The sequence below is a fragment of the Squalius cephalus genome, assembly GCF_949319135.1.
Source record: "Squalius cephalus genome assembly, chromosome: 20".
NCBI classification, from domain to species: domain Eukaryota; kingdom Metazoa; phylum Chordata; class Actinopteri; order Cypriniformes; family Leuciscidae; genus Squalius; species Squalius cephalus.
In genome coordinates, this window is record NC_137141.1 from 31,628,210 (window position 1) to 31,655,800 (window position 27,591).

A 27,591-nucleotide genomic window follows, 5' to 3' on the forward strand; every position below is an offset into this window, starting at 1 on the left:
GTTTGATTATATTACCTTTAATGTGTAATGTAATGGATTACATAATTAACTGTAACTACATTTTTTGTCACTTAATTTGGAATCAGTAACCAACCACAATTTGTAAGTAATCTACCCGGCACTGCTCTACTGAGTAACTACTATCTACAGAATTGTTTGATTTAGACTTTGTTTGTTGTAAAAGACAAAACTTTTCTTTCCTTTTTGCATGAGACACAAGGCAGGGTGTCTCAGAGGTATGATTTTAACGGATCAACTTCCTTCTTGATTCCTGAAATGGGAGGAGAGATAATAGCCCTGCGACAGGGTGCATCATGGGAAGGAGCCTTTAACGGGGAGTCCATATTGTGATGAATGATGCCAGCTCCAGTCAGAGCGGTGTGGGGTTTCGTGGGAGTAGATGAGTATTTTTAAAGCAAAGATTAAGAGATGAGATGAGAGGTAGCATTTATCACAGAGTCCCAGGATTGTCAGAGAAGCTACTGTACGTTTGGGGGATAGGGGTGATTTGTCTTCACAGGGAGTTGACAATTGAAACAATGCAGATGCTCATGTGGCTTGTCATAGTAATTAAAGTGTAACTCAACCCCTGGTCAGAGCCTAACTCCACCCATTGGCAATATTTGAAATTTGAAATTTGATATTGGGGGGGGGGGGGGTCGTGCACCTGAGACCCACAGTGACGGATTGATTGACACATAGGTGTAATTTGCGGGGTGGGCCATGTCCCCACCACTTTTTGCCTGGGTCGATTGTGTCCCCTCCACTTTTGAAACATCTCGCGGCACGGATGTACCAATACAAATAAATAAAACATCTCCAGTTAACTCTAGCAGAGCATTCATTTAGTTTGTTAGTTAAATAAGAGGCGATCTAGCGCTAAAATGTGTTGTTTTTTAACTGAAGTGATCAAAGTGCTCGTTGCGGTCAGTGGTACGTACATTGTTCTCTTGTGGCTCGCGCACAGTCTTTACACGGACGCGCGTTTCAATCTGTTGCGGAGAGACTCTCATTCCGGTGAAATCACAAAACAAAATGCAAACAAACGTGTCCCTGCTTGATATACAACAATAAACATATTCGGTTTTGATGAGGGGAAAAAAAAAACTATACTTCTTAGTGCGGATTAGAACCCAGAACTTCTGACATGCTTGGTAAAAGTTCTGCCACTGAACCATTATTGTGGTTACCATTATTGTACAGACGTAGAACAGTCGGATCTATGTATTTATATATATATATTAGATCTCATTAAACACAATGTACTATTTACAGTTTTTACCAACTGCTTACACACAAAATCTTTTCATGTCACACGATTGTTGAAACCTCTCACTCAAAGTGCAAAACTACATGCCAAATCTTCAAAACCATAAGCTATTTCTCAGCCTTTGACTCAGTTTTCAATTGCATAAAACACTTTTTGCAAAACACTACACACAATTCTCTACCTAAAACACAGAGATCTGTTTTGAACAATGGATTCCCCCCACCCCCCACCCCCCCCCCACACACACACACACACACACACACACAATTGTGTTATTTACTGTATTCTAAAGAATATACTTTTGGTTTACAGTACATATGTTTATGGTTTTGTTGTATGCTAATGTATACAACAATAATGTTAGACCTAATAAATATTTTCTGTTTCTACATTGCATTGGTGTTTACAGTGTACTTGTTACATCAGATTACTTTCACTGTAGAACATTGTATTGAAATGTAGATATAAGCCTATGAAAGACCAAAGAGCTTTAGATTTAGAACAGCAGTGTTTACATGGTATATCCAAAAATGTATTATTATGAAAGAAGTGTTTGCCATTTGATGCAAATGCTTCATTCTGACATGTGTTTATGGCATTTTGAATGCAGTGTTGCATTTTGAAGGAGATGTGAGGCATTTTGCATTTTGTGTGTGCAGTTTTGAGAATTGTGTGTAGAGTTTTGAAAAAAGGAGACTTAGTTTTGAAAACGTGTGTAAGCAATTGGTAAAAACTGTAATTCGATTGCTGGACATCGTAATGTTATTGTACATACATCTGATTTATGGATTTGCATTCTACTGTATTAGCATCTCTCTTATCAATTTGAGCCGCTGTCTCAAACTGCGGTCTTAACGATGCCGATGATGCTAGCGAAGGGCGTGGTGAGCTCGTGCCAGGGGCGTGGGTAGCGATGCTAACGATGCTAGCGAAGGGCGTGGTGAGCTCGTGCCAGGGGCGTGGGTAGCGATGCTAACGATGCTAGCGATGCTAGCGAAGGCGTGGTGAGCTCGTACCAGGGGCGTGGGTAGCGATGCTAACGATGCTAGCGATGCTAGCGAAGGCGTGGTGAGCTCGTACCAGGGGCGTGGGTACTGAGCTGATGACAGAGCCTGCTTACGTCACGTGGGGAAACAACTTCCAATAGGAAAATTCAACTGCAGTAGCCACCGTTCAACTCGAAGAGGGCAGCACTCAGACGTTTTTACACCATTTATTGTAGAATTAAAACACTTTATACCCAAATGTCAAAACATTTACTCAAATCAATGAACAGCACTAATAAAGCCCCAGTCTTACAGATCATTAACTAAAAAAAGTTGTTTTAGGGTTTAGTTACCCTTTAAGAAACATGAACTAAACTCTTGACACCATTGGTGGTGGCTGTCTACTTTTGTGGAGCTTAGTCTGTGTTTTACATCCAATAATAAGTACAAGTGTAACATGCTTCATGACTAATACAGTCTAGAAACTAATACAGTCTGAAGACAAACGCTTGAATATTTGTTTCTGCCAGCTATTTTTTTCCCCACTGAGGTTTTGAAGAATTCATTGAAAATTACCTCAACCCGTGATGTAAACCTTTATTCATTTTCAGTTTTGTGTCCTTATTACAGTGTAATTATACATTTAAGTACTGCGTAATATTAATAAACAACATCTTACTATAGGGTTAGTCGCATGCAATTAATTACTTTAGCAAGCACACGTACCACGTTTAACAAGGACACTGTAAAATAAAGTGTGACCAATGATTCAATTATTGGAGTCAATTAATCACAGTTGACATGTTTATTTCAAGACATTTTTTTTTTTTCGAGTTTTCATCACTAAAGCTACCTCCATGTGCCACAAATAAAATATCTTCCATAAAAACCGGCCGAGTCAAAGTGGTTTGCAATTGTGACGTGGTCAGCAATCCTGGAACTACTTCATAGCTGAGCAATCAACACATCAGCCAATCAGAATCAAGAACTGAAGAATGCAATTGGTATAAAATGATATAGATAATACATGTTTTACATGACTGCTCACTATCCTGCATGTTTGAGCATCAAGCGGGCCTGTCCATAAAATATTACCCCATGAAAATCGCATGAGGAGGTGATGGAAATGTCAAATCCAGTCAAAGAGAGACAGGAAGCAAAAAAAAAAAAAAAAAAAAATTCCTCATGAAATGCAAATGCATCTGGCTAAATGTTGCATGCACCCAGAAACAGGTTTTATTAAGCTTTCTGTAAAAAATGTTAGATAGCCATAAATTCTTGGTGGCTTTAAAATATAGCCTATATTAGCAATTAGCACAAGAAAGGTTATGGGTCATTTGCATATACTTTTTATTATCCATTATTTACATGTGAATTTATAAGTAGTGGCCTGGTGACATGGAATTGTTCCTGTTGAGTAATTAATATCAAGATTTTAAGGTCTAGTGCTCACCCTTTTGATACTTCTACATCATCAGCAAGCATCCTTATTAGCATATCATTAACATTTCTCGAAATGTGAAAAATATGCAAACAGTTGAGCCATTTTTCCAGCGCATGTTTCTCGCATATTCAAGCAATTCTCAAGACAAATATGCTAATATCATTACTAGCTTTATAGAATTTGTATTGTCGTGGAATATATTATCTAAAAGAATGTTTTAAGGCAAAATAGAGCTATTTTCATAGGCTTGTGCTTTTTCAATGCCTGCAAGATTTTCTCTGGCTGCTGTAGTTTTGTTGGACTGCAACAATGTATTGTGTCTTTTCTCTCATCTTCAGCCAATGGAGAATATCCTCCGGTGGCTCCCATAAGCCCCACGCAAGCACTGTTCACACCAAGCAATGAGAACATCAAGACCACTACACCACCGTCTACAGAATGTGAGTTTTAGCTACTTTCATGTGCTTGAGCTGTTTATATATATATATATATATATATTTTTTTTTTTTTTTTTTTGAATGGTTTCTCACTTTTATCTAGCTTGTTCAGACTGAAGTTTGCCCCAGTGTGATTTAAAAGTCTGAAGTTTGGTGTAGTCCACGTTTATTCTTGCTATTGTATTGAAACTATGCAAACATATTTTCAGTCATTGTTCAAATAGTCTGTTTTAACTGGTCTTACCTAACCCAATTAGTCAAGAAACACCCGTCTGGTTGACATATACAGAAAAACAGATATCCAGGGGTGCGTTCCCCCAAAGTATTGTAAGCCAAATACAAGCACAAGTTTCTTTTTTATCAACATAGTTAAAGAAATCTGGGTTTTCCTGAAACCATTCCAACTGAACATTCTCAAACAGCATTGCAAACCTATTGACATGTGGTTAGAAGCATATTTTTTGTCAGTATGACATGTGGACTTATGTCAGGTTCAGACTACACAATATCAGCCCCATATTTTGGCACGACAGGGTGCCAATTGACAGGGTGTTGTGGTGATTCGTAAACAACAATGGGCATCAGGACGCATTAATTGATCGTTTTATAGTGTGTCGTAGCGGATGACAACCGACTAAGCTTCATGACGTCCCAACAGAAAGACTAGCATGTTTAAATCACGACAGGTTCTGTGACATTGACCAATAGGAGCAGAGGAGCTCTTCCATACCGCTTTCAAACTTGGTGAAACGAAGAGAGGCGATGGTATTGTTTAAAGTATACAAGAGAGGAGTTTGTGGAGCTGTAAGTAAGCAACAATATTCCTGCCCTTATAATGTTTCATCGAAGGACTACCACAACTGAGTGAAAAAAGATTACTGTTGGCAAATGATAGCGGAGGCGCTTCAGCAACCTGGTGAGCTCTGGAATAGCATTAAGTTAGTACAGACATTGTTTTTTAATGCTCTTGTGTCCGGAAGTCAGTCACTAGTTCCGCCTTCTCGATGATATTACACACATCGTTAAAGACGACAAACGATGATGGGTCGGTAAGCAATGTGTAGTCTGACTTGTTTCTTGTCTACGACACAAGAATTTAGGAGTCAAATTGCAAATTGCATAATCTGATACAGTGACTATCGTAACAGACAACAATATTATGTAGTCTGAACCCGGCATTAAATAGATCATGTTTTGGGGCACAATAAGTAACATAATGTGCAGTACATTCAAGATCTTTCAAAATATATACATTTTATTCTCAACGTCAGCGTGTCTGTCTACAATCAGCAAAGTTTTTGAAGAGTGCATATGTGCATACATGCATAAGGGAACCCACAATGACTCAAACATAAAACAAAGCAAATGATGGGAAACAAAACTAGTGATGTAGTTTATTTATTTATTGGTTTCCATTAAAACTAACTTGCAATAGAAAATCAATATATGTATATAAATTTTTTTTTTTTTTAAATGTTAATTGAAACACTTTTATACACACAAAATAGCTTCCCAAATATTGATAATATTTTGAAGACATGGATGTCAGATCCGAACAACACTACCGGCTCCCAACAAAAGTAGCGTTGTGTATTATAAAAACTCTGGAGTCTTTGTTTTCACAGCAAGTAATGAGTTATTCACTGCAAACATTAAAGCACCTAATTCAAAGTCCAGACCATGTAATTCCTTCTGAGCACACTGAAATTGTTGAAATGCTTGAGTACACCAAATATGTTGGATTTCTAATGGATATAGAAGATGAATGCTTATGAACAGAGACTCATATACCGTGTCTCTCTCTCTCTCTCTCTCTCTCTCTCTCTCTGAAACGGAAGTGCACTGCAGAGAAAATAAAGTGTGCCATCTACTGGACTATTTATGCACCATTATTTCTCTTCAGATCAAACAGTGTTGAAAGGCCAGTCACAACATCCAAGGCTGCTTTTACACTACAGCTTTTGGTGCAAATCTGAGTGCATGTGACATCAGAGTTTGGTTCATTTAATCGGTGAAAATGTCGATTTCAAAACTCAGGTGTACACCAGGGAACCGTGCTGAGTGTGCTTAAAAACTGTCTGGAGAAGTATAAGGCAAGCGTAATGTCATAATCTAAATCATGGACATGCTATTGAGGTCATCCCTACAGTTTGGTGGATTTTGAACTGAACAAGTTTGTTAAAAATGTAATGTAGGAAATGTATACACCGCTGTTACATGACCTTTACAATTCAATGTGTAACAGGGTGGACCTTAAAAGTTTGAATCTAATAAAGCCCATTACAAGCTAGGAAAGAACAACATGCTGGCAGAAAATTAAGATTTGATAGAATTTTAATAGATATATAAAATCTATTAAATAAAACCATATCCATACGGACACAATAAGGCAGACATGTTATGTTTTATGCTAGTAGATAAGTCTTCTAAAAATAAGGAAAAGAAAGAAACAATTATAACTGATACTTTGGGTGTTTCTCAAAACCAAGAATGCAAAGAACGGACTTGTGTTCTTGGGGAGAACGCTCTTGCTAGTTGTTCTTGGAAGAATGAACTCACAAGGTGACGAGCACACAGAACGCTGCTGACAGTTTGAGACGATGTGTTCTTGCTGGTGTTGCGCAATAATACCCTCGCACAGACGCCGTCTGCAGTACCCAAGCATAACGAGAATTATTGACGTTATTATTGGCCGTTATTCTTATGGAGATTCTCACTTCCGAAAACATTTGAGCACATTTTCGATTCGCCATAAATTTTCGTAACAATGCCAATATTTGAAATCTACACAGTTTATTTCTCGCATCAAATGTTCTCAGAAGTGAATTTAGTCATGAAATAGCGTACGAAATTGTAGAAAAACGACTTGTATTGACCTGCCTCTCCTTCCTCGAATGCCAAAATGAATGCTGGGATATTTCTGCCGTCAAGTTCACACAAGTTACCAACCGTTGCATCCTCGGTAAAATGGGCGTGTCAAGAACACTTCCGGGATTTTTAACCGTTCTTGCCAAAATGCAAACTTGTGTATTGGGACAGTACTTGGGCAGCGACTGATGACGTTTCACAAGACCACAAGAACACAAGTACAGACAAGAACGCATATTGAGAAACGGCCTTTGTTCTTGGAGTTGCTTTCCCTCCAAGGAAATGATGTCACTTCTAGCAAGTCATGTGATATAGAGCATATGCTTAAGATTTGAAAGGTCAAGTAGCAACAATGTAACAGGGTGCACTGACATTTAAGACACAAAATAATGTCATGGTTTTACACATTAAACATATCACAATAAATGGTAGGCTATGTTATGTCAAGGAGTTACTAATACTCAAAATTGCTAATTTGTAAATATATATATGTAACTTTTTATTTCAAAGTGAAGACTTAAGTAGTTACATTTCCTTGAAAAGCAATATGTGTTCCTTGAATCTCTCCAGTGCATTTGATGCAGACAAATACATGTGCCAAATCAAACCGAAAACATCATCTGTAACTTAGATACTATCCAGAGTCAAAATTTCCCAGCATTCATGCTTTCATATGATCACGATTACTCATGAGGGCTGTGGAAAAACATTGCTTCACATTACCATGATTATCTATTGAATGTGTGCAAATCAGTGTGTAAAAGACGTCTCCTACATGACCTATGCCATCATCCCTGGGAAGTCTGATCTGTTTGCCCACTGCATATACAGGTGTTCCTCTCATTGGAGCGTAGTCAGTTATCAGTATGGTGTGCTTGAGTGTTTGTGAAATGACTCCCACGCCATTTCAGCCTTAATAAATCTGAACGAGCAGCTAATCTGCTATTCATCAGGACTCATTAGCAGAGCTTCGCTTACGTGTAGTTCAGCTGTGAACGGTCAAAAATACATCGTCTACCTGTTATCTGCAGTGTCTGAAACGGCAGAAGGAGGATCATTCAGTGCCCAGTGTTATGAAACTGTTTGGTTTTAATCTATACACTCTTCTTGAATTGATAGCACTGCAAACAATTCACGTGGAGGTGGGAGAGTAAATGAGCCATTCTGCAATTTAGAATAGATCTCCATTAATGATAATATATTTAATATTGTGAAATATTATTAATAATGGTTTTCTATTTATACTTCAAAATGCAATTAATTTCAAAGCTGACTTTTCATCAGCCATTACTCCAGTCTTCAGTGTCACATGATCCTTCAGAAATCATTCTAATATGCTGATATATTATCAATGTTGGAAACACTTTATTTCAATAGTCCACTTTAGACATTCTACTAACTATAAGTAACTTTGCAACTACATGTCAACTAACTGTCATTAGAGTATTAGTAGACTTTCTGCTTAATATCTGCTAACACTTTATTATGATGGTCCTCCAACAGACATTCTACTGAATATAAGTAACTTGGCAACTACAAGTCAACTTACTCTACTAACCCGAAGCCTAACACCTAACCATAACCTACCAGTCTACTGACAGTCAACTACAGTCTACTAATACTCTAATGAGGGTTAGTTGACATGTAGTTGAAAAGTTACTTGTAGTAGTAGAATGTCTAAACTGGACAATCGAAATAAAGTGTAACTGCTCCTTTTTTAAATTTTTTTTTTTTTTTTTTTTTTTGGAACCTGTGATTCTTTTTTTCAGGATTAATTGATGAATAAAAATAAATTAAAAAATAAAAAGTAAATAATAAAAAATAAAAAGTTTTTTCACTTTTTATTCATCAAAGAATCCTGAAAAAATAAATAAATAAATAAATAAATAAATAAATAAATAAATAAATAAATAAATAAATAAATAAATACATACATACATACATACATACATACATACATACATACATACATATATATATATATATATATATATATATATATATATATATATATATATATATATATATATATATATATATATCGTAACATTGATAATAAAACATTGATAATAAATCAGCATTTTAGAATGATTTCTGAAGGATCATGTGACACTGAAGACTGGAGTAATGGCTGATGAAAATAAAGCTTTGCATCACAGAGTTAAATTATATTTTAAAATATATTAAAAATAGAAAACCATTATTTTAAATTGTAATAATATTTCACAACATTACTGTATTATTTCTGTATTTTTTATCAAATAAATTCAGCAAAAATAGTAATGTGTCCAAACTTTTGGCCTGTATGTCCTTTTGACTTGCAGGGTGTTGTTTGATATTTTTCAGTTGAATTTCCAGCAAAAATAAGTGTATCATAATATCATATTTCATGTATGTATTTATCGTATTTTGACCACTGATTTGAAACCACAATTGCTCAAGACAGTTAATAATAAAACAAACACTTTCTACCAGAAACACACTCTAGTAAAGCTTTCTGGAGTTCTATTCCCAGCTCTTGTTTTCTTTAAACTGGAAGGAAAATCAAGTTGTACATCAATCTTCCCTTGATTCAGTCATGGATAATTGATGTAGCTTTTTTGATAAATTGTGCAACGATTGGAATTTTCCAATGCCGCCGCTCTCCCTTTTGTCATGTCCAATTTTTCCTTCTCTTTTCTGTTCCTGCCCTCTCCCACTCCATCCTCCACTATCGATTTCTCCCTTTGCCACCATGGCATCTCATTTTGGCAAATAAAGCCCAGTCGAATGGGGAAGTTTGCCTTACGCTGACTCAAATCTTCAGCGCTGTGGAGAGAGGGAGTGTGTTCTTCTGTCAGATCAGCTCCCTCGGCCTTTGTCTCCTTGATTACTTCCTCTTCCCCTGATGAGAATAAGAGACGGGCCGCTAACCTCATGATGCGCTGAGTGCCGCCGCTCAGCTTCCGATGACTCAGCCATTCCCACCAATCAAACCTGCAAGGTCTCTATAATAAAAGGAAGTTGTATAAGACCAATTGGTGATATTTGTCTGGCACATTACCTCTATACAACTCAAAGCTTTCTTTTGCGTCAGATCTAATTAATTCATCTTGATAGGTTCCTGGCAAGGAACTAAACTTTTATTCTGACATATTCAGATGTTTTATTTGCAGACTTGGGTCGGACAGCATCACTGCAGAGAAAGAGGTGCGTTCAGAACAGCACACTCCTGTTTTGGAAGTTTACTTCGTTTGCTGGCCCAAAATGTCAAATGTCAGTGTAATAAATCTAGAATGTTACCTATTTTTTTAATGCAGTGACCAATTGTTGGCAAGTACTTTGCAGACTTTGTTTCTCAACTTGATACCACTCTGCTCTGGTCATTCATGTCAAAACTGGATTGGCTTTCCTTAGGTTTCAGGCAATCTGATTGGTTCCAGCTTTGCAAATAGACCCCAAACTACTCTAATGAAAAAGAAGTGCACTTAATTGTGTATTTCAAATCTTAAAATTTGGGTAACACTTTATGTTAGTGTCCTTGTATCACATGTTACATGTAGTTATTGTAGTAATAACTATAAATTATGCGTAATTATATATGCAACTAACCCTAAACTAAACTCTATGTCCTTGCATATTACTATGATATAATATTAATAAAATAAATTGCTACTTAAAGAGAGTATACTTTCCTGCTTCTAAAGACACTGCAATTCTGAAAAGTGAATTTTCCAATAACTTCAAATTTAAAGTTTTACTTTACTAATACATTTGAAATCATTGTGTTAATAATCCTTTGACAAATAATTACTCTTATTTTGATGTGCTGATTAACATATCAAAGCACATGTGAAGTACTTGTTTATCATTTTAACTGTAGTTTATTTGATTAATGGCTAATTTTAAAACTATTAAATTACAAATTAGTTTGTAATTCGGATGTATATTTACAAATACATTTAAACCCATGCTATATACGTTTCTATAGAAATTTCATTTTTCTATTTCCCATAAATGCTTGTAATTATGAAGTAATTATGAAATTACAAATAAAAATGTACTTAGATCATACATGGGTCAAAAAAGCACTCTCAGCTACTTGCTTTTAATAGACATTTAAACTTTTGTTTAAAAACTTTTTAAACTTTTTGTTTTTAAAAAAAAAGCATTTAATTGCAATTAACATGTAAAGTTTATGAAAAAGTACATTACGTTTGTGTGTATTTATATTATTTTAAAGGATAAGAAGGTGTACTTCTTTTTCACAAGCCTATGAGCCATGTGCCCGTTGTTGTAGGACACCAATTAAAATAATAATAAATAAACATAAAAATAATACTGAAACAAAATATTGAAATAAAACTGTTCCTTAAACAAAGACAATAATGAAGATGACGTGAATCAGCCTTCAGTCTCTGCTGTAGCTCCTGACGTAGAGCTGATAAAAAATGTCAGAAACACGAAATGTGTTGTGACATATCTATAATACACCTTAACCTTTAGAATCCGTTGAGTTTGTTTTTTTGTTTTTTTTTAAGCTAAAAGTGAGTATGTCTTATCGGAATGCTGACAGTATTAGTGAAGTGAACTCAGTCAGAACCTTATTCCTCTTACGAGTAAGTGCATTTGACATTTAGCAATGATTGAACTCTTTTATGTAGCATTAAATCCAGGTCTGTGAAAGACATTCCACAGGTTTCCAGCTAAGAAAAAAAAAACACATTCTAAATTGTCTGTGGCTTTTTGACTGCCCAGCCAGCCAAGCACATCACATAGAATATCTTTCTATTTTCCCCTTCTACTTCTTTGGTCCAAGTTTTACACCAATACAGTAGTGTAGATTATTTCTCTGAAAAAAAGAAAGAACTATTCTTATTTTATGAATCTAAAGGTACCTTTGCTATATCTGTGGGCATGTGTGTGTTTTTACAGCTGTCAAGTGGATATTCCACACCTGTGGAGCGACAGGACAAGATGGTCCAACGCCGACTCAGTGCAGTAACTATTACCGCAACACCAATGTCAATGTCAGTGTGGGCACTAAGGGGCCGTTCAAGGGCATCCAGATGTGGCGGGTCCCAGAGACTAGGAAATACAGGTGCACACACACACACACACACACACACACATGTCTGGTTCACTATCTTTGTGGGGACTCTCCATAGACGTAATGGTTTTTATACCGTACAAACTGTACATTCTATCCCCTTACACTGCCCCTGCCCCTAAACCTACCCATCACAGGAAACATTCTGCATTTTTACTTTCTCAAAACAACTCATCCTGTGTGATTTATAAGCCTTTTGAAAAGTGGGGACCGCTGGCTGGTCCCCACAATGTAGGTGATCTCAGGTTTTACTATTCTTATGGGGACATTTGGTCCCCACAATGTAATATAAACAAGGGCACACATACACACACACACACACACACAAGCAAACATATCCTCTTCCAGGCGTTTAGCAGATACTTGTTCGACCATGAAATGGAAGACATTCTTCTTCGGCACAATTGCTGCCTGTTATCAAGCCCATCAGGTCATTCAGGTAATTACTGTCCGAGGACCAGGAGGAATGAGAAAACATTTCCAAAGTCATCAGCTGCATTGCTGAGGTAGAACCCAGACTGATAATGACATTCACTTAGCAAAGTCTGTAAAGAAAAAAAATCAGCTCTTTTTTTTTTAAAGTGAACTGCCTGCCTAGACAACATTTTAAGGCCTCACCCCAGCCAACATTAGTATGTGGGGCCCATATGGGTATGAAATGGATTGAAAAATAGGTCCCATGTAGGATTGTCAGCGGGTTACATAATGGCCCCATGTTAATTGCCCAGTTGAATTTCATGTAGGATTGCACTTGGTACCTGGTGGGACCTAAGTAGGCAACATGCACAAGACCCATCTCGTCCCAGCGTTATGCTCCTGACGCAAAGGTCATTTCAAAAGCTAACATTATGCTGTCTAATAAAGTAGGCTATCTCATTATCTCAATACTGAGACAACATTGTTAGTGGTCTTCTGTGGGAAAAACAACATCAAAACAATTCAGCTCAAACAAGCCATCCAAGATGGCTGACAGAGCTGTGAGAAACACTGACTACAAATATATTTCATTAAATATCAATACAAATAGTTTGAGCTACCATTATTTTCCCGGAATATATATCCGGAATATATTTGAATCCAAACTATAAACGCTGGTGCAACTTATTTTATGGAAAATACAGTAATTAAAATAGACTATTTCACCCAATATTGATGTGTTATGTCATTTTAATGAGTAAAAAAGTAAGATGTTGTTAGTTTAGGAACATGCTAACATCAAAATCTATTGGAATTGCACTACATGAGATGCTGCCAGTCCCTTAATGTTGCTTATAAGGCAGCTCACTCACTGTATTAGGCACAGAGCTTCCATGGCATCGCTAGTGTAGTTACTAAAAGTTAGAGCTTGTAATTAGAAGGTTGCCGGTTTGATCCCTGTAAGAAGTGAGTCAAGAGCCACCGCATTGTGCCCTTGCCTTGAGCAAAGCACTTAACCCCAGGTCACTCCAGGAGAATTGTCCCTGTGATACGTGCTCTGTAAGTCACTTTTGATGAAAGCGTCTGTTAAATTACTGCTTGCTTATTTGTCTTGTACTTAGGATCACGGCGTATGGAGCAGCTGGTGGACGCAGCGTTCTGGCTGTTCACAAGTCACATGGGGTGTACATGACCGGAGACTTCCTTCTACAGAAGGATGAGCTGGTGTATATTCTAGTGGGACAGGAAGGAGAGGACGCTTGCCCTAATGTGAGTAATCCTTTATATCAATCTGTCTTTATGCTATTCAGAAAGAAAACAGTGTGATGAGCATAAAATGGTCCCTTTTGTTTTGTTTTGTTTTGTTTTGTTTTGTTTTGTTTTGTTTTGTTTTGTTTTGTTTTGTTTTGTTTTGTTTTGTTTTGTTTTGTTTTGTTTTGTTAGATGGCGCCGACTTTGAACCGGATCTGCACAGAACAGCAGGGACCCTCTATCAACAAGACCCAGCTCAAAGGAGGGGGCGGCGGAGGAGGGGGGGGCACCTACGTCTTCAAGGTGACCCTTTATAAAAACATTTTAAATTGGATTATTTGTACAACAAAATACAGTATGTGTACATGTATTGCTCCTTTCTAAAACACACTGTAATCACTGCAGTAAATCATTCATGTAATCAATTAATGTAATTTTAACAGTAAAGGACTGTAAAAAAACTGGGTTACACTTTATTTTTAAGGTGTCCTTGTTACAGTGTAATTATTTATTTAAGTACTGAGTAATATTAATTGACTACATGTACTTAATGCAGGGTTTGGTTTAGGGTTAGTTGCATGTAACTATGCATAATTTATGGATATTATTATAGTAACTGCATGTGACGTGTAACAAGGACAGTGTTAAAATAAAGTGTTACCAAAATTGTTAATTGGTTAATGGTAAGCTTACTTACTATTACAGTGAAAAACTATAATAATGGGATACTTCATGTATGTTGTTTAATGCTTATTGCGTTATTTTAATGTCAAACTACCTTTTTTTTGTGGTTGTCAGCGTATTATCAAAGTACAATACAGATTTAGGTTCAGTATGTTGCTATATTAACATTATAACAGTTCGTTTTTTTGTTGTTTTTTTACTGTAAATTTAAGTTCCAACTGTAAAAATGTTGCTACCGCATATCTTTATGGTGAAGTTATATTGTAATTACACTGTGATGAATGACCTAAAATCAAACATTATGGTGGGCAGATTTGTGAGAAATATAAATATAGTTAATTCAGTACAGATAATATCAATAAAATTCAAATGATCTATTTATAATTGACTGTTTCACACAGTATATGTGTGTCTATTTATGATTAAAAGAGTATTGGGTGTTAGCAGTGGTGGTTATATTTATTTTCTTCCCGTGTAGAGCATTCCAAACCAGGTTCAATTTAATTAGGAAAATATAATTGATGAGAAAGTCCTGAAAGCGTAAACCTCAAAGTTATTTTTGTAATGAAAATTAGAAGTGTTACACAGTTAAAAACTAATGTCACACTTCATGTGTCCATTGGTTACAGATGGAGAATGGTGTCCATGTTCCTCTACTCATTGCTGCTGGAGGCGGAGGCCGTGGCTACAGCAGCCAATCAGAAACCCCAGAGGAAGTGTTGGACAGGAATCCCAGCATCCACGGCCGCAATGGAAAATCAGGCACTGCAGGTGTGCCTCGCAACAGCTTTGTAATAAATTAGGGATTGTCTGTATTTTGCAGTAAATGATTTAGACTAATGTTAGCATGCTGTTCTTGAAGTCTGATGAAGTCTCAGATGTTAGGCATGTTCCTTCTGGTAAATAGTGGAAGCAGTGGCAGTGAAACAGAAAATACTGCACATACAGTAGAGCAATGTTGTTGTTTTTTTAGCTTCATGTGGATAGTTGGAATGCTTTTCTTTACCTGGAAATCGGGTTTGCTTATTAAAATGCTGAAGCCCCAAGAATTTTTCTTTTTTTCTTTTTTTCTTTCCTGGACATGAACATACTATTTTCTGCCTGGGCTTCATTATAGTTCTTAATCCAGTCTGAGATTGAATATGAATTTTGTGGCGGTTTCTTCAAATTCCCTATTTCGTTCTCTATTTTTCAGCAGTGGCTGAAAGATACTGATCCTGCAAATTAGTTTTAAAATACTGGGTCTTGGATATTCTTGAGATTTCTTCACCAGCTTTTTTGCTAACTGATTGGAAGGTGATAGCAACACTACAGTAATAACACGTGTGCCCTGCTTTCAAGTCTAAGCAATTGAAGGCACATGCGTGTCTGTGCATCTGTTGAAGTTTCTGCATGTGTTGTGGGTGCTCTGGTTGTTTCCTGCGGAGTGCTCAGCATGGGTTCAATCGGTGGTGCTCTTTTCAAAGGCTAGATCACCCACTGTGCTCTATTTACTGCCGCTGGGTCAGAGAGAACAGCACAAAACATTCACTCCTAAATCTATTCAATATGTTTCCATCATGACATTAGAGCCCAGCTTGATTCACATGTACAATGTTTGATCCACACTTGAGATATATAGTTTTCATTTGTTTCATTTTGTCATCTATACTCCAAAACACTGATATGAGTCAGTTGCTGTATCCATCTTCCTCTATCCCTTCTCTCTTGGGTATTATATATCTCTACCTACATCAACACTTCAGATCAGATTATTATTTTTTTATTATTGCTAGACCACATCACATATCTTTTTCTTCCCTGCAGATATAAAACATGTGGAATATTCTATTAATCTGTTCCACTGTCCATCTCTGCATATAGTGCTACACAAAGAGCACTGATATATGAGGATGGATTGTGCATTATATTTATGTCTGCAAACGTTAGATTTGTGAGGGTGTGTGCTATCTTGTATAAATGTTCGCCTAGCAATGATCCATCCGTCCGTCCGTCCGTCCTTCCTTCCTTCCTTCCTTCCTTCCTTCCTTCCTTCCTTCCTTCCTTCCTTCCTTCTTCTTTCTTTCTTTCTTTCTTTCTTTCTTTCTTTCTTTCTTTCTTTCTTTCTTTCTTTCTTTCTATACTCTGAGAGAACTCCGTTTGAGGTTGTCTCTAAAAAATATTCTCTTTACAAAACTTGTTGAATGGTCTGACTGGTATCCTGTTTTTTTTTTTTTTTTTTTTTTTTTTTTTTTCTTCTTCAGCAAAGCATGTGCTGCTAAGAAAACATTATGAGAGTTAGCAAAATGGGACAGCTTTGACGTCTGAAATAATTTGCCACATTTTTATTTGAGCATTTACATGCTAAGCAACAGCACTGTCCTGCTTTAGAAGTACAGGAATGTTCATATGAGACTTGTCTGGAGAATTCGCTGTGCCACTCTGCATTCTTAGATCTGTTAGAGGATGATGCAAAAAAAAAAAAAAAAAGTCACCTGTTGTGAAATTAATTAGCCACACAGAGAAAGTGAAATGTCTTTATCTGTTTGTTATGATGTGTGTGTGTCTCTGTGTATTTCAGGGGGTGGTGGAGGCTGGAATGACAGTTCTCCTGTTCCACAAGGTGGTAGACCACTCATTTTAGGAGGTCAGGGTGGGGAACCCTGTCAAGTCATAGGCTGGAAAACTCGAGGAGGTTTTGGGGGTGGTGGAGGATCCTGCACGGCTGGTGGAGGAGGTGGAGGATACAGAGGTTAGACTAAATGTCAGCCTTGATTTTCATATTATATCTTCATTTTATGATTTTTGCCACATTTTATGACTTCTCTCCTCCATGGCTAAAGGGGGCAGCGCCTGGCATGATAATGATCCGAGAATGGATGGCGATGATGGAACATCGTTTATAAGTCCTGACGGCGAGATGTACCTGGAACCACTCAAAGGTAACACAATAAAGAGCCTTTAGTTGTGTTCCAAATGACATACAATGCACTTATACTTTGTACTATGCAAATAGTGCTTTGTAAGGTTATTCTGTCACACAGCATCGGAGGTAGGGTGACCAGACGTCCTGAAAAATTTGTGACAGTCCCGAAATCAAAGCTGTTGTCCCGAATCCCGAATCCGGCCCTAATTGTCCCGAAAATTATACTAAAGCAAAATCTTGAATAGGTATCGTCTGATAAAACATTAAAAACTGTCCGTGGTTGAGTCGTCCTGCAGCCAGCCCCGGCCGGCTGCTCATTGGCTGCTGCATCTTTTTTTCTTTTTTGAAGTTCTACAAAGAGACCGTAGGCACGAACCGCGCAAATTTATATGCATTGATAAGCGAGCGCAAGTTGCAGCAGCCGTGAGGACAGTGAATGTGCAAGGCAGCCAGTTAAAGGGGTGATTGATTGGTCGCGTGTGCAAAAAAATTATTCGGCTGATGTCGGGTTACACAATGCAAATCATCTACGCATTCTTATTTAATGACCGAGAATTTAGTTGTAATAATAATTTTGGCATAAGGCTTATTAGCATTAGGCTATAGCCTGAAAGGTCAGCATTCTCCACTAAAGGTGATCGGGCAGACCAAACCGTAAGTCGTAGAGACTTGAAACTTTGAGGGATGCTAGTACCCACACCTTTAAAGATACACAATGTGACTTTTTGTTCAAAATTGACCAAATTTACATCATCAATCCTTCTTCCAAACCGTGTTTTTGGTTTCCCCTGATTCACTATGGTAAGCCTATTAGGAGTGTCTAGACCTGATGGAATGGTTTTCGTGGGAAATTGCGTACATATGTCAGTTGCCCGTGTGTGTCTCATCATATCAGTAAAAAGAGGAAAAGTTGCTTCGGTTTGTGAGTGGCAGAGGATAGTTGTCACGACGGGTGAGAAAGTTTGACTTGGAGCCGCTAAATCCCCAACCTCCGGAGAATCACCCGTTTTAAACAGACACCGAACAGACGAGAGTCTGCTGGAAAAAGAGAATGTGACAGAGCTCGTAATAAAACATGAATCAACATTGGCTTGGCTTTTCAGAGATGACGTTTTTATAACTCAACAGGTGAGTAAGGTATTTTATTGAACAGATAAATTGCCATAGGATGTAGCTCTCTAACAGAGTTCATTGTAAAGCATTATCTATTGTGATGGGTAATTTCATGATGGTTGTTGTAGCGCTGTGCTAGAATTTAATATCAAGTGTTTATTAATGTGTAAAGCTACAGTAACGTCTTCAGCAAGTCAGCTTGAGATCCTTTCCATCTAAACTGGTTATATTTCTTAAGACTAATGGTGAATGTTTTACGAGCAGTATAACCACATTCATCAGCACACGCAGAGCCAAAGCACAACCAAAACAATGTTCTTCCACAAAATGCACACAGTTTTGTTTTTTAGCTAGAGGGCCAAAAGTTACATAGTGTGCCTTTAAGTAAGCAGTCATTTAGCAGATGTTCCTATTTAAAGAACGTACTGTACAGTACAGGACCCTTAGTATCCCTGGAGACACCTGGATTAAAGTGCCTTGCTTAAGGGCACAATGGTAATAGTTCACCCCTGTGGGGATCAAAGCAACAACCTTTCGCTTATAAGCCACAAGCTTTACTTCTACGCCTCACCATCCCATAATACGGTAATGTTGTTTCCAGGCATGGAAGGTGACGGTGAAGTTATTATCAACCCAGTGCAGAACTGCAGTCACTGTGAGTCAGGAGATTGCCATGAGACCTCTGAGGGCATGGTGTGTTACTGCGATGAAGAGCTCACACTGGCCCCGGATGGAGTGTCCTGCATCAACTCCACCGGTTAGTTCATTTATAACACACTTCACCACCATCAGATGAACGACTGTCTCATAAAATGGTAAAATGAATGTCTGGGAAGAGTGTACTCTCAATAATAAAGTTCTTTCTTGAGAGCGGCACTTACCTCTGTAAAACCCAGCTCGATTCTCTGCCATTTACAGTGTCTTTGACAGAGGTCACCGCTGTGAACGTTAGTTCCGTTTGCCAGCTTGTACTCAAAAAGAAAGAAAAGATAAAAACACTCTCCACTGTTGCACACCTCTTGTTTCATTCATTTAGAATATTTTGCACATCTATTGGTAGATGCTTTTCTCAATTACATAAATGTTTCAGTCAGAAAGTGCATGGATTCATTCTAATTACGTGCTAATTTTATTAGACAAAAAAAATTATGTTTCACAAAGCTTTTCATTCTCTGTTAATCTACAGGCTAAATACCAGCTGAAATAACTTGAAGCATGGTTTACCACCCTGTATGTGTTGACATATTTCCAAACAGGAAGTTGGGGCAGAGAATATTAATATGTCAATCGCTGTTTTTTTTCTATTATTTATTTTTTAAATGAGTAACGCATTATTGACATTCTAGTAACCACTATTAACAAACAAGAAACCCTGATTACTTAATTGAATAAGTAATAGTGCTAGTTGAATGTGGTTGTTCAATATTACCTAATCATTAACTACATGCCTCCCAGTGGACTACTAAGAACTACCATAAACAGGTTCATAATGAATGTGAAAAATGCATAATCTATCATTAATTCTGATGTGAAGGTCATGCTAACCCGTTTGTAATGACTCTCGGAAGGTATTAATAATTATTTGGATCAGTATTCTAAAGTGAAAAGCATAATTACTCCCTAATAATGACTGAAGTTATTGTAAACTTGTGAAGCTTTTGGATTGTAATTCAAATTCCATTACTAGTGGGTTACCATGATCTTCACTTTACAATAATGATCCAAATAAATAGTCATTCCGTTAGAAGTGTGTAGTAAGATTCGAGTCATTACTATCCAAAACCTTACAAAAACCTCAAAAGATTACAATGACTTCAGTCAGTACTAGAGAGTTATAATGTTTTTCACTTTAGAATCTATAGTTTTTGTTTAGCGCGCAAGGGAACCTGTGTTCAAATCCAGATGTGTCCCTTCAGTTTGATCGCGCATGATGCCATGACATGTGAATATAGTGGTTCTGAGTTAACAGTTTCAAATATGAAAAGCTGAACTGAGATAAACCTGACTCATGTGAACGGTATGTTTATTGCTGTGTGTGTATGCAGAGGTGTCTCTGCTGCCCGCACAGCCGTCTTTGTCTCATCTGGCACTAGGTTTGTCTGTGGGGACCTCCGCGCTCATCGCTGCTTTGCTGTTGGCTGTTTCAGGCGTTATGATCAGTAAGTAGACCATGTCAAATCCTGTTTATGAGCATAGTTTCATTGTCGCATTGACCTTTTTCGGTTTTAGAAACAGAGAGGATAAAACTGCACTTGCAGACAGATTACAGAAAATGATGTATAACTGTGTTGTGCACTTTGTGTTTATGTTTCACTGACTGATATGAATGTGGTCTTAGACATTATACTGACACCTATGGGACTGGATGTAGCTAGCGAACGCTTTCTGTTATCGATGCCATTGCAGAAATTTTAGATTTTCTTTTCTTTTTTTTTCTTTTCTTTTCTTTTCTTTTCTTTTCTTTTCTTTTCTTTTCAATTTAAAAAGCAAACAGAAAACTGCATAATTATATTAATTATTACAATTTGTAAAACATAAAAACATGATTGCTAAAATTATATTCCGTGTGTAAATCATTTGTAACATACTTTTTAAAAAGTGCTTTATTTTCCGTATGGTAATAATGGTAAATTGATTACGCACATGCCACACAAGCTGTGAATATGTTTGGCATCTTGTTTGCCCAATGCATTAACCACAGGTTCTCTCTCTCTCTCTCTCTCTCTCTCTCTCTCTCTCTCTCTCTCTCTCTCTCTCTCTCTCTCTCTCTCTCTCTCTCTCTCTCTCTCTCTCTCTCTCTCTCTCTCTCTCTCTCTCTCTCTCTCTCTCACGCACACACACACACACACAGAGTGCCATCACACCTAACACATCATCTGTCCATCTATACTGTAGTAGCAGTCTCTGAGTGATAAATAGAATAGACGCATGATAAATGGGCTGTTAACTGGGCTCTGACAAGCCTTGTCGGTTTACACTTTATGAATAAATCACTTCCAGACGCCACACTAATGTGTTTACTGCCGGGGTCAAGCCCACCAAACTTGGGCAAACACGCCTGTTCGTGTTCGTGTGCATATAGATTTCCACAAGTTTGCAGTGAACTGTTCAAATTACAGAGGAAATTACTTTTAATTAATAAATCTGATTTTGTAATAAACATGATGACAACGCACATCAAATTAGAGTCTCATTTCAAAATAAATAAATACAAATTATATTTTTGCACCATTAAATTAAACTGTAAAAGAAAACTACAATAACAACACTGGTTATTGTACAGCAGTTTGATAGTTCATTTCCACATGGAATTTGAAATGAATGCCAACAGAAAAATGTCATGCTGTGCTGATTATTGTCCAGTGTACAGACGTAAACACACCGAGCTCCAGTCCATCCAGTTGGAGCTGCAGAGTCCCGACTGTAAGCTGAGCAAACTGAGAGCTTCCACCATCATGACCGACTACAATCCCAACTACTGCTTTGGTGGGAAGACCGCCTCCGTCAATGACCTGAAGGAGGTCCCACGGCGGAACATCTCTCTCACCAGGTTAGGAGCATCACTATGTCCCGGTTCTATATATATATATATTGCAGTAATTTGTACAGAAATGTATTTACAGTAATAAACCCACTCACTGGTTGGGATAACGAATGGTTTTGCCCACTCTATCCAGAAAATAAATAACAGAAGACAGCATAATATTGCCAAAAAGTAATTACAGATGAACACTTCCTGGACACCACTGCTTTTAAGTAAATGAACATCAGTGCTTTTATCATTTTTTCCTAGCTGGGTTTGGTCAGAATTTCACCCTTCTATTGAACCAATATACTGTAGATAGCCTATCGCAGCATGCACTATATGGTGTGTATACATACATAATGTGTGTGCACTAAGTTGGATGGGTTAAATGCAGAAGACACATTCAGAGTATGGGTTACCCTACTTGGCCTTATGATTGCCAGTCTCACAGCTGGTCACAATTAGCAAAGCTTATTGGTGAATTAAAATTTCAACAGAGCAATAACCAGGTGGTCACCTTGTGACACAGTAGATAAAAATTAATGTTCTAATAAGTAAATATATGGAGTAATATTATTTGACAAAATGAGTAACAATAATGTATGTTTTGTTTGTAGAGGACTGGGTCATGGGGCATTCGGAGAGGTCTATGAAGGACTAGCCGTTGGGATCCCAGGGGAACCCAGCCCGATGCAGGTGGCTGTAAAGGTCAGATCTGCATACTGGATTTTCACATTACTGTTCAAAAGTTTAGGGTTTGCAAGAGTTTTTAATGTTTTTGACATTTTAATGTTTTTTTTAAGAAGTATTTTACCCAGGCGGCACTTATTTGATCAAAAAAGCAGTAAAAACTGTAATACTCTAAACTGTTGTTGCAATTTAAAATAGCTGTTTTCAATTGTAATATATTTTAAGCGACACATGATCCTTCAGAAATCATTCATGGATGGATGGATGGATGGATGGATGGATGGATGGATGGATGGATGGATGGATGGATGGATGGATGGATGGATGGATGGATGGATGGATGGATGGATGGATGGATGGATGGATGGATGATTTCATGGTGTGTAGATTTGATGATCAAATTATTCTTTGATTAGACTCTTCCTGAGGTGTGCTCTGAGCAGGACGAACTGGACTTTTTAATGGAAGCTCTAATAATCAGGTAAAAATAAGGACATGAGATCCATCATTTCATATGCTAATTTATCAGGACATATATCAAAAGGACCACATTTCTTTTTCTCTTCCTCTGACAGCAAGTTTAGTCACCAAAACATTGTGCGATGTATCGGGGTGAGTCTCCAGGCTCTGCCTCGCTTCATTCTGCTGGAACTGATGGCCGGAGGGGATCTCAAGAGCTTCCTGAGGGAAACTAGACCCAGACTAGTAAGAACATACACACACACACACACACACACACACACAGAAGCCCCTTTTCCACTGTCTGGCCAAATGGTTCTCGTTGCTTAACCGTTCGTTCCGTGCCGATCCAGCCCAGCCGGTACGGATATAGTTTCATTTTCCACTGTGGGTCTGATAACAGAGCTTTCTGGAAGGCAATACAAATTGTGCCAGGATGATTAGATATTTCTTTACATTTTATTATTAAATTGTGTTTACTTCGCTCAAATAGCACACTTGGCAAGCTACAGAGAAACTGGCAGCCAGGCACCAGCCAACTGTGATAGGAATTCCAGGCCGAGAATGGTTTGTAATCATGCAAAAGTGGACCAAGTGGAAATATAACTGGAACCCTTCCTTGCCATTTTTAGAACCGTTCGGCTAGATCAGCGGAGAGAGAGAGAGAGAGAGAGAGAGAGAGAGATAGAGATAGATAGATAGATAGATAGATAGATAGATAGATAGATAGATAGATAGATAGATAGATAGATAGATAGATAGATAGATAGATAGATAGATAGATAGATAGATAGATAGATAGATAGATAGATACTGTACACAGGCACAGAATGTTCGCAGCGTTTTATATTTTGTAAATACAATTTTTTGCCTTTTGATTATTTCATTAGTTGTGTCTTGTTTTTGGTTCGTTTACATGTCTTTGGTCCGTGTTGCATTCATATTTCATTCGAAGCACACCAGAGCTTGTTTGGAAGCGGACCGAGACCCTTCTTTTTAGCAATCTCGGTCCGCTTGTTTGGTGCGCAGCGTTCACACTTCTCAATTCAGATAAACAGAGCAATCGCACAATCGCAGTTTGCTTTAATCGAACCAAACATGCCAACCGTGACCACATCTTTAGTGCACCAAAAAGTCATCTAAAGTACTTGAATATATTTTTAACTGTAGTGTCATTTGAAATTTCACAAATGAAAGTTAATATAATTTAAAATGTACTAAATTGAAACTTCATCATTACAAATGTGTAATTACAAATACATGACATATTAATTTCAATCGAAATTACATTTATTTCAAAGACAGTAGAAGTAATTATGAAATTACGGTTACACTTTAGATTAGTGTCCTATTCTCACTATTAACTATTTACTATGACTTTAGCCTCAATGAAATCATAATTATTGAAATATAATAGCGAAACCACTACACATAAACGCAAACATTACCGGACACAGAACTGAGGAAATGCAGGGCTGAAATACATGGGGAGAGCAAATCAAGGTAAAACCGAACAGGTGTGTGAATTAAAATAGGAACTATGGAAACTAATAAGCACAGGGAACTCAGGCAAACCAGAACAGGGAAAACAGAACCAAACCGCAATGAAAGTAAACAGACATACAACTACACATTACAATACCCATTATTCTGAATTCCTGTTTCCCAGGAGCACCCTTCAAGTCTAACCATGGTGGATCTTCTCAACATAGCCAGAGACATTGCCCGCGGCTGCCAGTACTTAGAAGAGAACCAGTTCATTCACAGGTATCATTTCCAACACACCTACACACATTACAGAGCAATTTAACAACAGATGGAGGATCTGCTTTTGTCTGAAGTCAGCACAAATTCAGCGCTCCTCGACTCGTTCAGGAGTTCTGCTTCCCTCTTGTACCTGCAATGGGAGTCCTGCTTCTTTTTGACGCTCGCATCCAGAATGGCATGAAAAATGAGTCCACTTAGAGCTCATTTATGTTACATGAGCAGTCCAGTCATCAATCCAGCTATAAAACTGAGACACTGAGACACTTACCCATCTGCAGTTTCCTACTAAACAGCCAAGGTAAAATATATCTGGGCCTTCAAATTCAACTTTTTGATCCAAACCTAGAGGGATTGATATTTTTGCCCTTTCAGAGGATTTTTTTTAGCATAAAAGGCTGTTCGATATAGGGTTTTTGACACAAAATGCCTTCAAATGGTACTACAAGTAATTGGAAACATGACTTTCATGACTCGACCTTCAAAAAGAAACAGGAATAGTCTTGCAGATCAAGACTTCTTACTGTCCTTATAACTGTTAACCACTTTGTAGCTTTTTCACTTAGACAAGAAGCCTGCAAACAAGTACAGGTTTTTGCTTATGTTTTTATGTGAGGTTTTGAGGCAGGTAAACTTGGAAGGAATACTTGATGTAGGTTGATTGATTGAATACCAAGAGTACTGTAAGTTAAAATACTTTGAAAAACACATTTTTGAACTTTACAAAGGATAGGAATAGTCAATTTTAGCGACTCTCCATTTTTGTGTTGAACTCTTTCTGGCTTTCCGTGTTTTCCCTGTTATACGGTAGGGGGCGCTATTATGCATCTTCTGAAAGAGTACAGAATCTCCTGATCAAAACACATGTGTAGAAGAAGCAGAAAACAGCGATAGCGTTTGTTAGCATATGTAAAATAACGCGATCATCAAAATTAAACAGCATATCAATCAAAACTGAATGAAATGTCGACCCAGGACGAGCTATAGGACTGTGAAGCTTTGGGGGTGTTGATGGGCTCAATCTACTCCGTCTGTGATTTGATCATCATTCTGAATCTGATCTGGATGTAGTCTTTGGCAAAAAAAATAAAAATAAATAAATAAATAAATAAATTCTCAGCTTTTTCCTAAACATTTTTCTTTTTTTATGAAACCCACATTCAAGTGTTGTTAAAAAAGCTAAAATAAAAACTAAAAAAGGGTTTTTGTTTAAAAGCAGAGGGTCTGTTTATTCTTTTGATATATTGCATATTCAGACATTCATGCAACAAAATATTCTGGGGGCCATTAAATTTGCTGGTGGTGGCTGGCAACTTTTTTTTTTTTGAAAACTCTGGTGGGGAAAGAGTTAATACTGTATGCAACAAATGGTTAGTTCTTCAGAATGATGGATACATTTTATCTATAAAAATCTACCCTTTAAACTTAGTTGAATGGCTCATATATATATATATATATATATATATATATATATATTTTTTTTTTTTTTTTTTTTTTTTTTAACAGTCATGTTTGAACAAATCAAAAAAAAAAGATGCTAAAATAAGTAATATATTTATCAAAGAAGAAGATTGCAAAAGCAAAAGTGCTGTTAATGAATGTGTTATTGCAGTGAGTTTTACATAAGTCTATCTATGGTAACGCTTTACAATAAGGTTTATTAGTAAACATTAGTTAACTACGTTAGTTAACATGAACTTATAATGAACTGCACTTCTGAAGCATTTATTAATCATTGTTAATGTTAATTTCAACATTTACTAATACATTATTAAAATCAACATTTGTATGTGTTTACATCAGTTAATGCACTGTGAAGCAACATGAACAAACAATAAAAACTGCTGTATTTTTATTAACTAACGTTAGCAAAGATGAACAAATACAGTAAAACTTTTTTTTTTTTTTTTTTTTTTAAAGTAGAGTATAGCTCATGGTTAGCACAAAATAAACCTTATTGTAAAGTGTTACTGACACGAGACATAGTTGGGCATTTATAACTAGAATTATTAGATTAAATATTGTTTTATAATTAATCTTTTTCTTTTGGTAAAAGTACCATAGTTTAAGAAAACTATACTACATCTGCAAGAATGTTATTAATAGGACTGGAAACAATTTAAGTCCACAATATTGTTGCTGAACAATGCTAAACATATTGAGCTGGCAATGCTATTGGTGAAAATATGTATGTGATTAAAATATGGTGGTACAAATTTTTTTAATCATTATTCTATTTTAATAAATAGAGCAAATATTGTATGTTAATGTGTGTGTGTCTGCTAAAATTGACAGTGTTTTATTCCTAACAGGGATATTGCTGCCAGGAACTGTCTTCTGACCTGCAAAGGTTCGGGGAGGGTGGCTAAGATTGGTGACTTTGGCATGGCCAGAGACATCTACAGGTATGGCACATATTTTATATGGCATCGTGAGCTCATAAGTCACTTTAAAATCCTCCTGATATTCACATTGGGGTTGGAATAATTAATTAATTAAATATTCAAGCAACAGTCCACAGAACATAGAGATGGCAGACTCAAAAAACACGACAGCTCAATTTTGCATCTGTGTTTATATTCAATTGGCTCTAAAAAATTGAAGGACTGTAATTTGACTTTTTCCTGCACAGTATTTCAGCTGAGAAAAGATGAAAGCGTACCTCATTCTGAAAATCCAATTGCGAAC

The 27,591-nt window shown here is 37.0% G+C and overlaps 1 protein-coding gene across 2 annotated transcripts in view; it reads left to right on the plus strand.

Annotated features, from left to right (window-relative positions):
- alk (ALK receptor tyrosine kinase) overlaps positions 1 to 27,591 on the plus strand; it is a 399,864-nt gene that overhangs the window by 354,680 nt on the left and 17,593 nt on the right. The window contains exons 11-25 of one of the 2 annotated variants that reach the window (XM_079853870.1): positions 4,039 to 4,140; positions 11,920 to 12,085; positions 13,633 to 13,780; positions 13,955 to 14,065; positions 15,076 to 15,217; positions 17,007 to 17,177; positions 17,269 to 17,367; positions 19,066 to 19,221; positions 20,510 to 20,623; positions 21,828 to 22,014; positions 22,608 to 22,698; positions 23,097 to 23,161; positions 23,256 to 23,385; positions 24,809 to 24,906; positions 27,216 to 27,308. In XM_079853870.1, coding sequence (XP_079709996.1) covers positions 4,039 to 4,140; positions 11,920 to 12,085; positions 13,633 to 13,780; positions 13,955 to 14,065; positions 15,076 to 15,217; positions 17,007 to 17,177; positions 17,269 to 17,367; positions 19,066 to 19,221; positions 20,510 to 20,623; positions 21,828 to 22,014; positions 22,608 to 22,698; positions 23,097 to 23,161; positions 23,256 to 23,385; positions 24,809 to 24,906; positions 27,216 to 27,308 — 1,873 coding nt within the window. The remainder of the gene's footprint in view (positions 1 to 4,038; positions 4,141 to 11,919; positions 12,086 to 13,632; positions 13,781 to 13,954; positions 14,066 to 15,075; positions 15,218 to 17,006; positions 17,178 to 17,268; positions 17,368 to 19,065; positions 19,222 to 20,509; positions 20,624 to 21,827; positions 22,015 to 22,607; positions 22,699 to 23,096; positions 23,162 to 23,255; positions 23,386 to 24,808; positions 24,907 to 27,215; positions 27,309 to 27,591) is intronic. The other variant, XM_079853871.1, reaches the window with a different exon arrangement.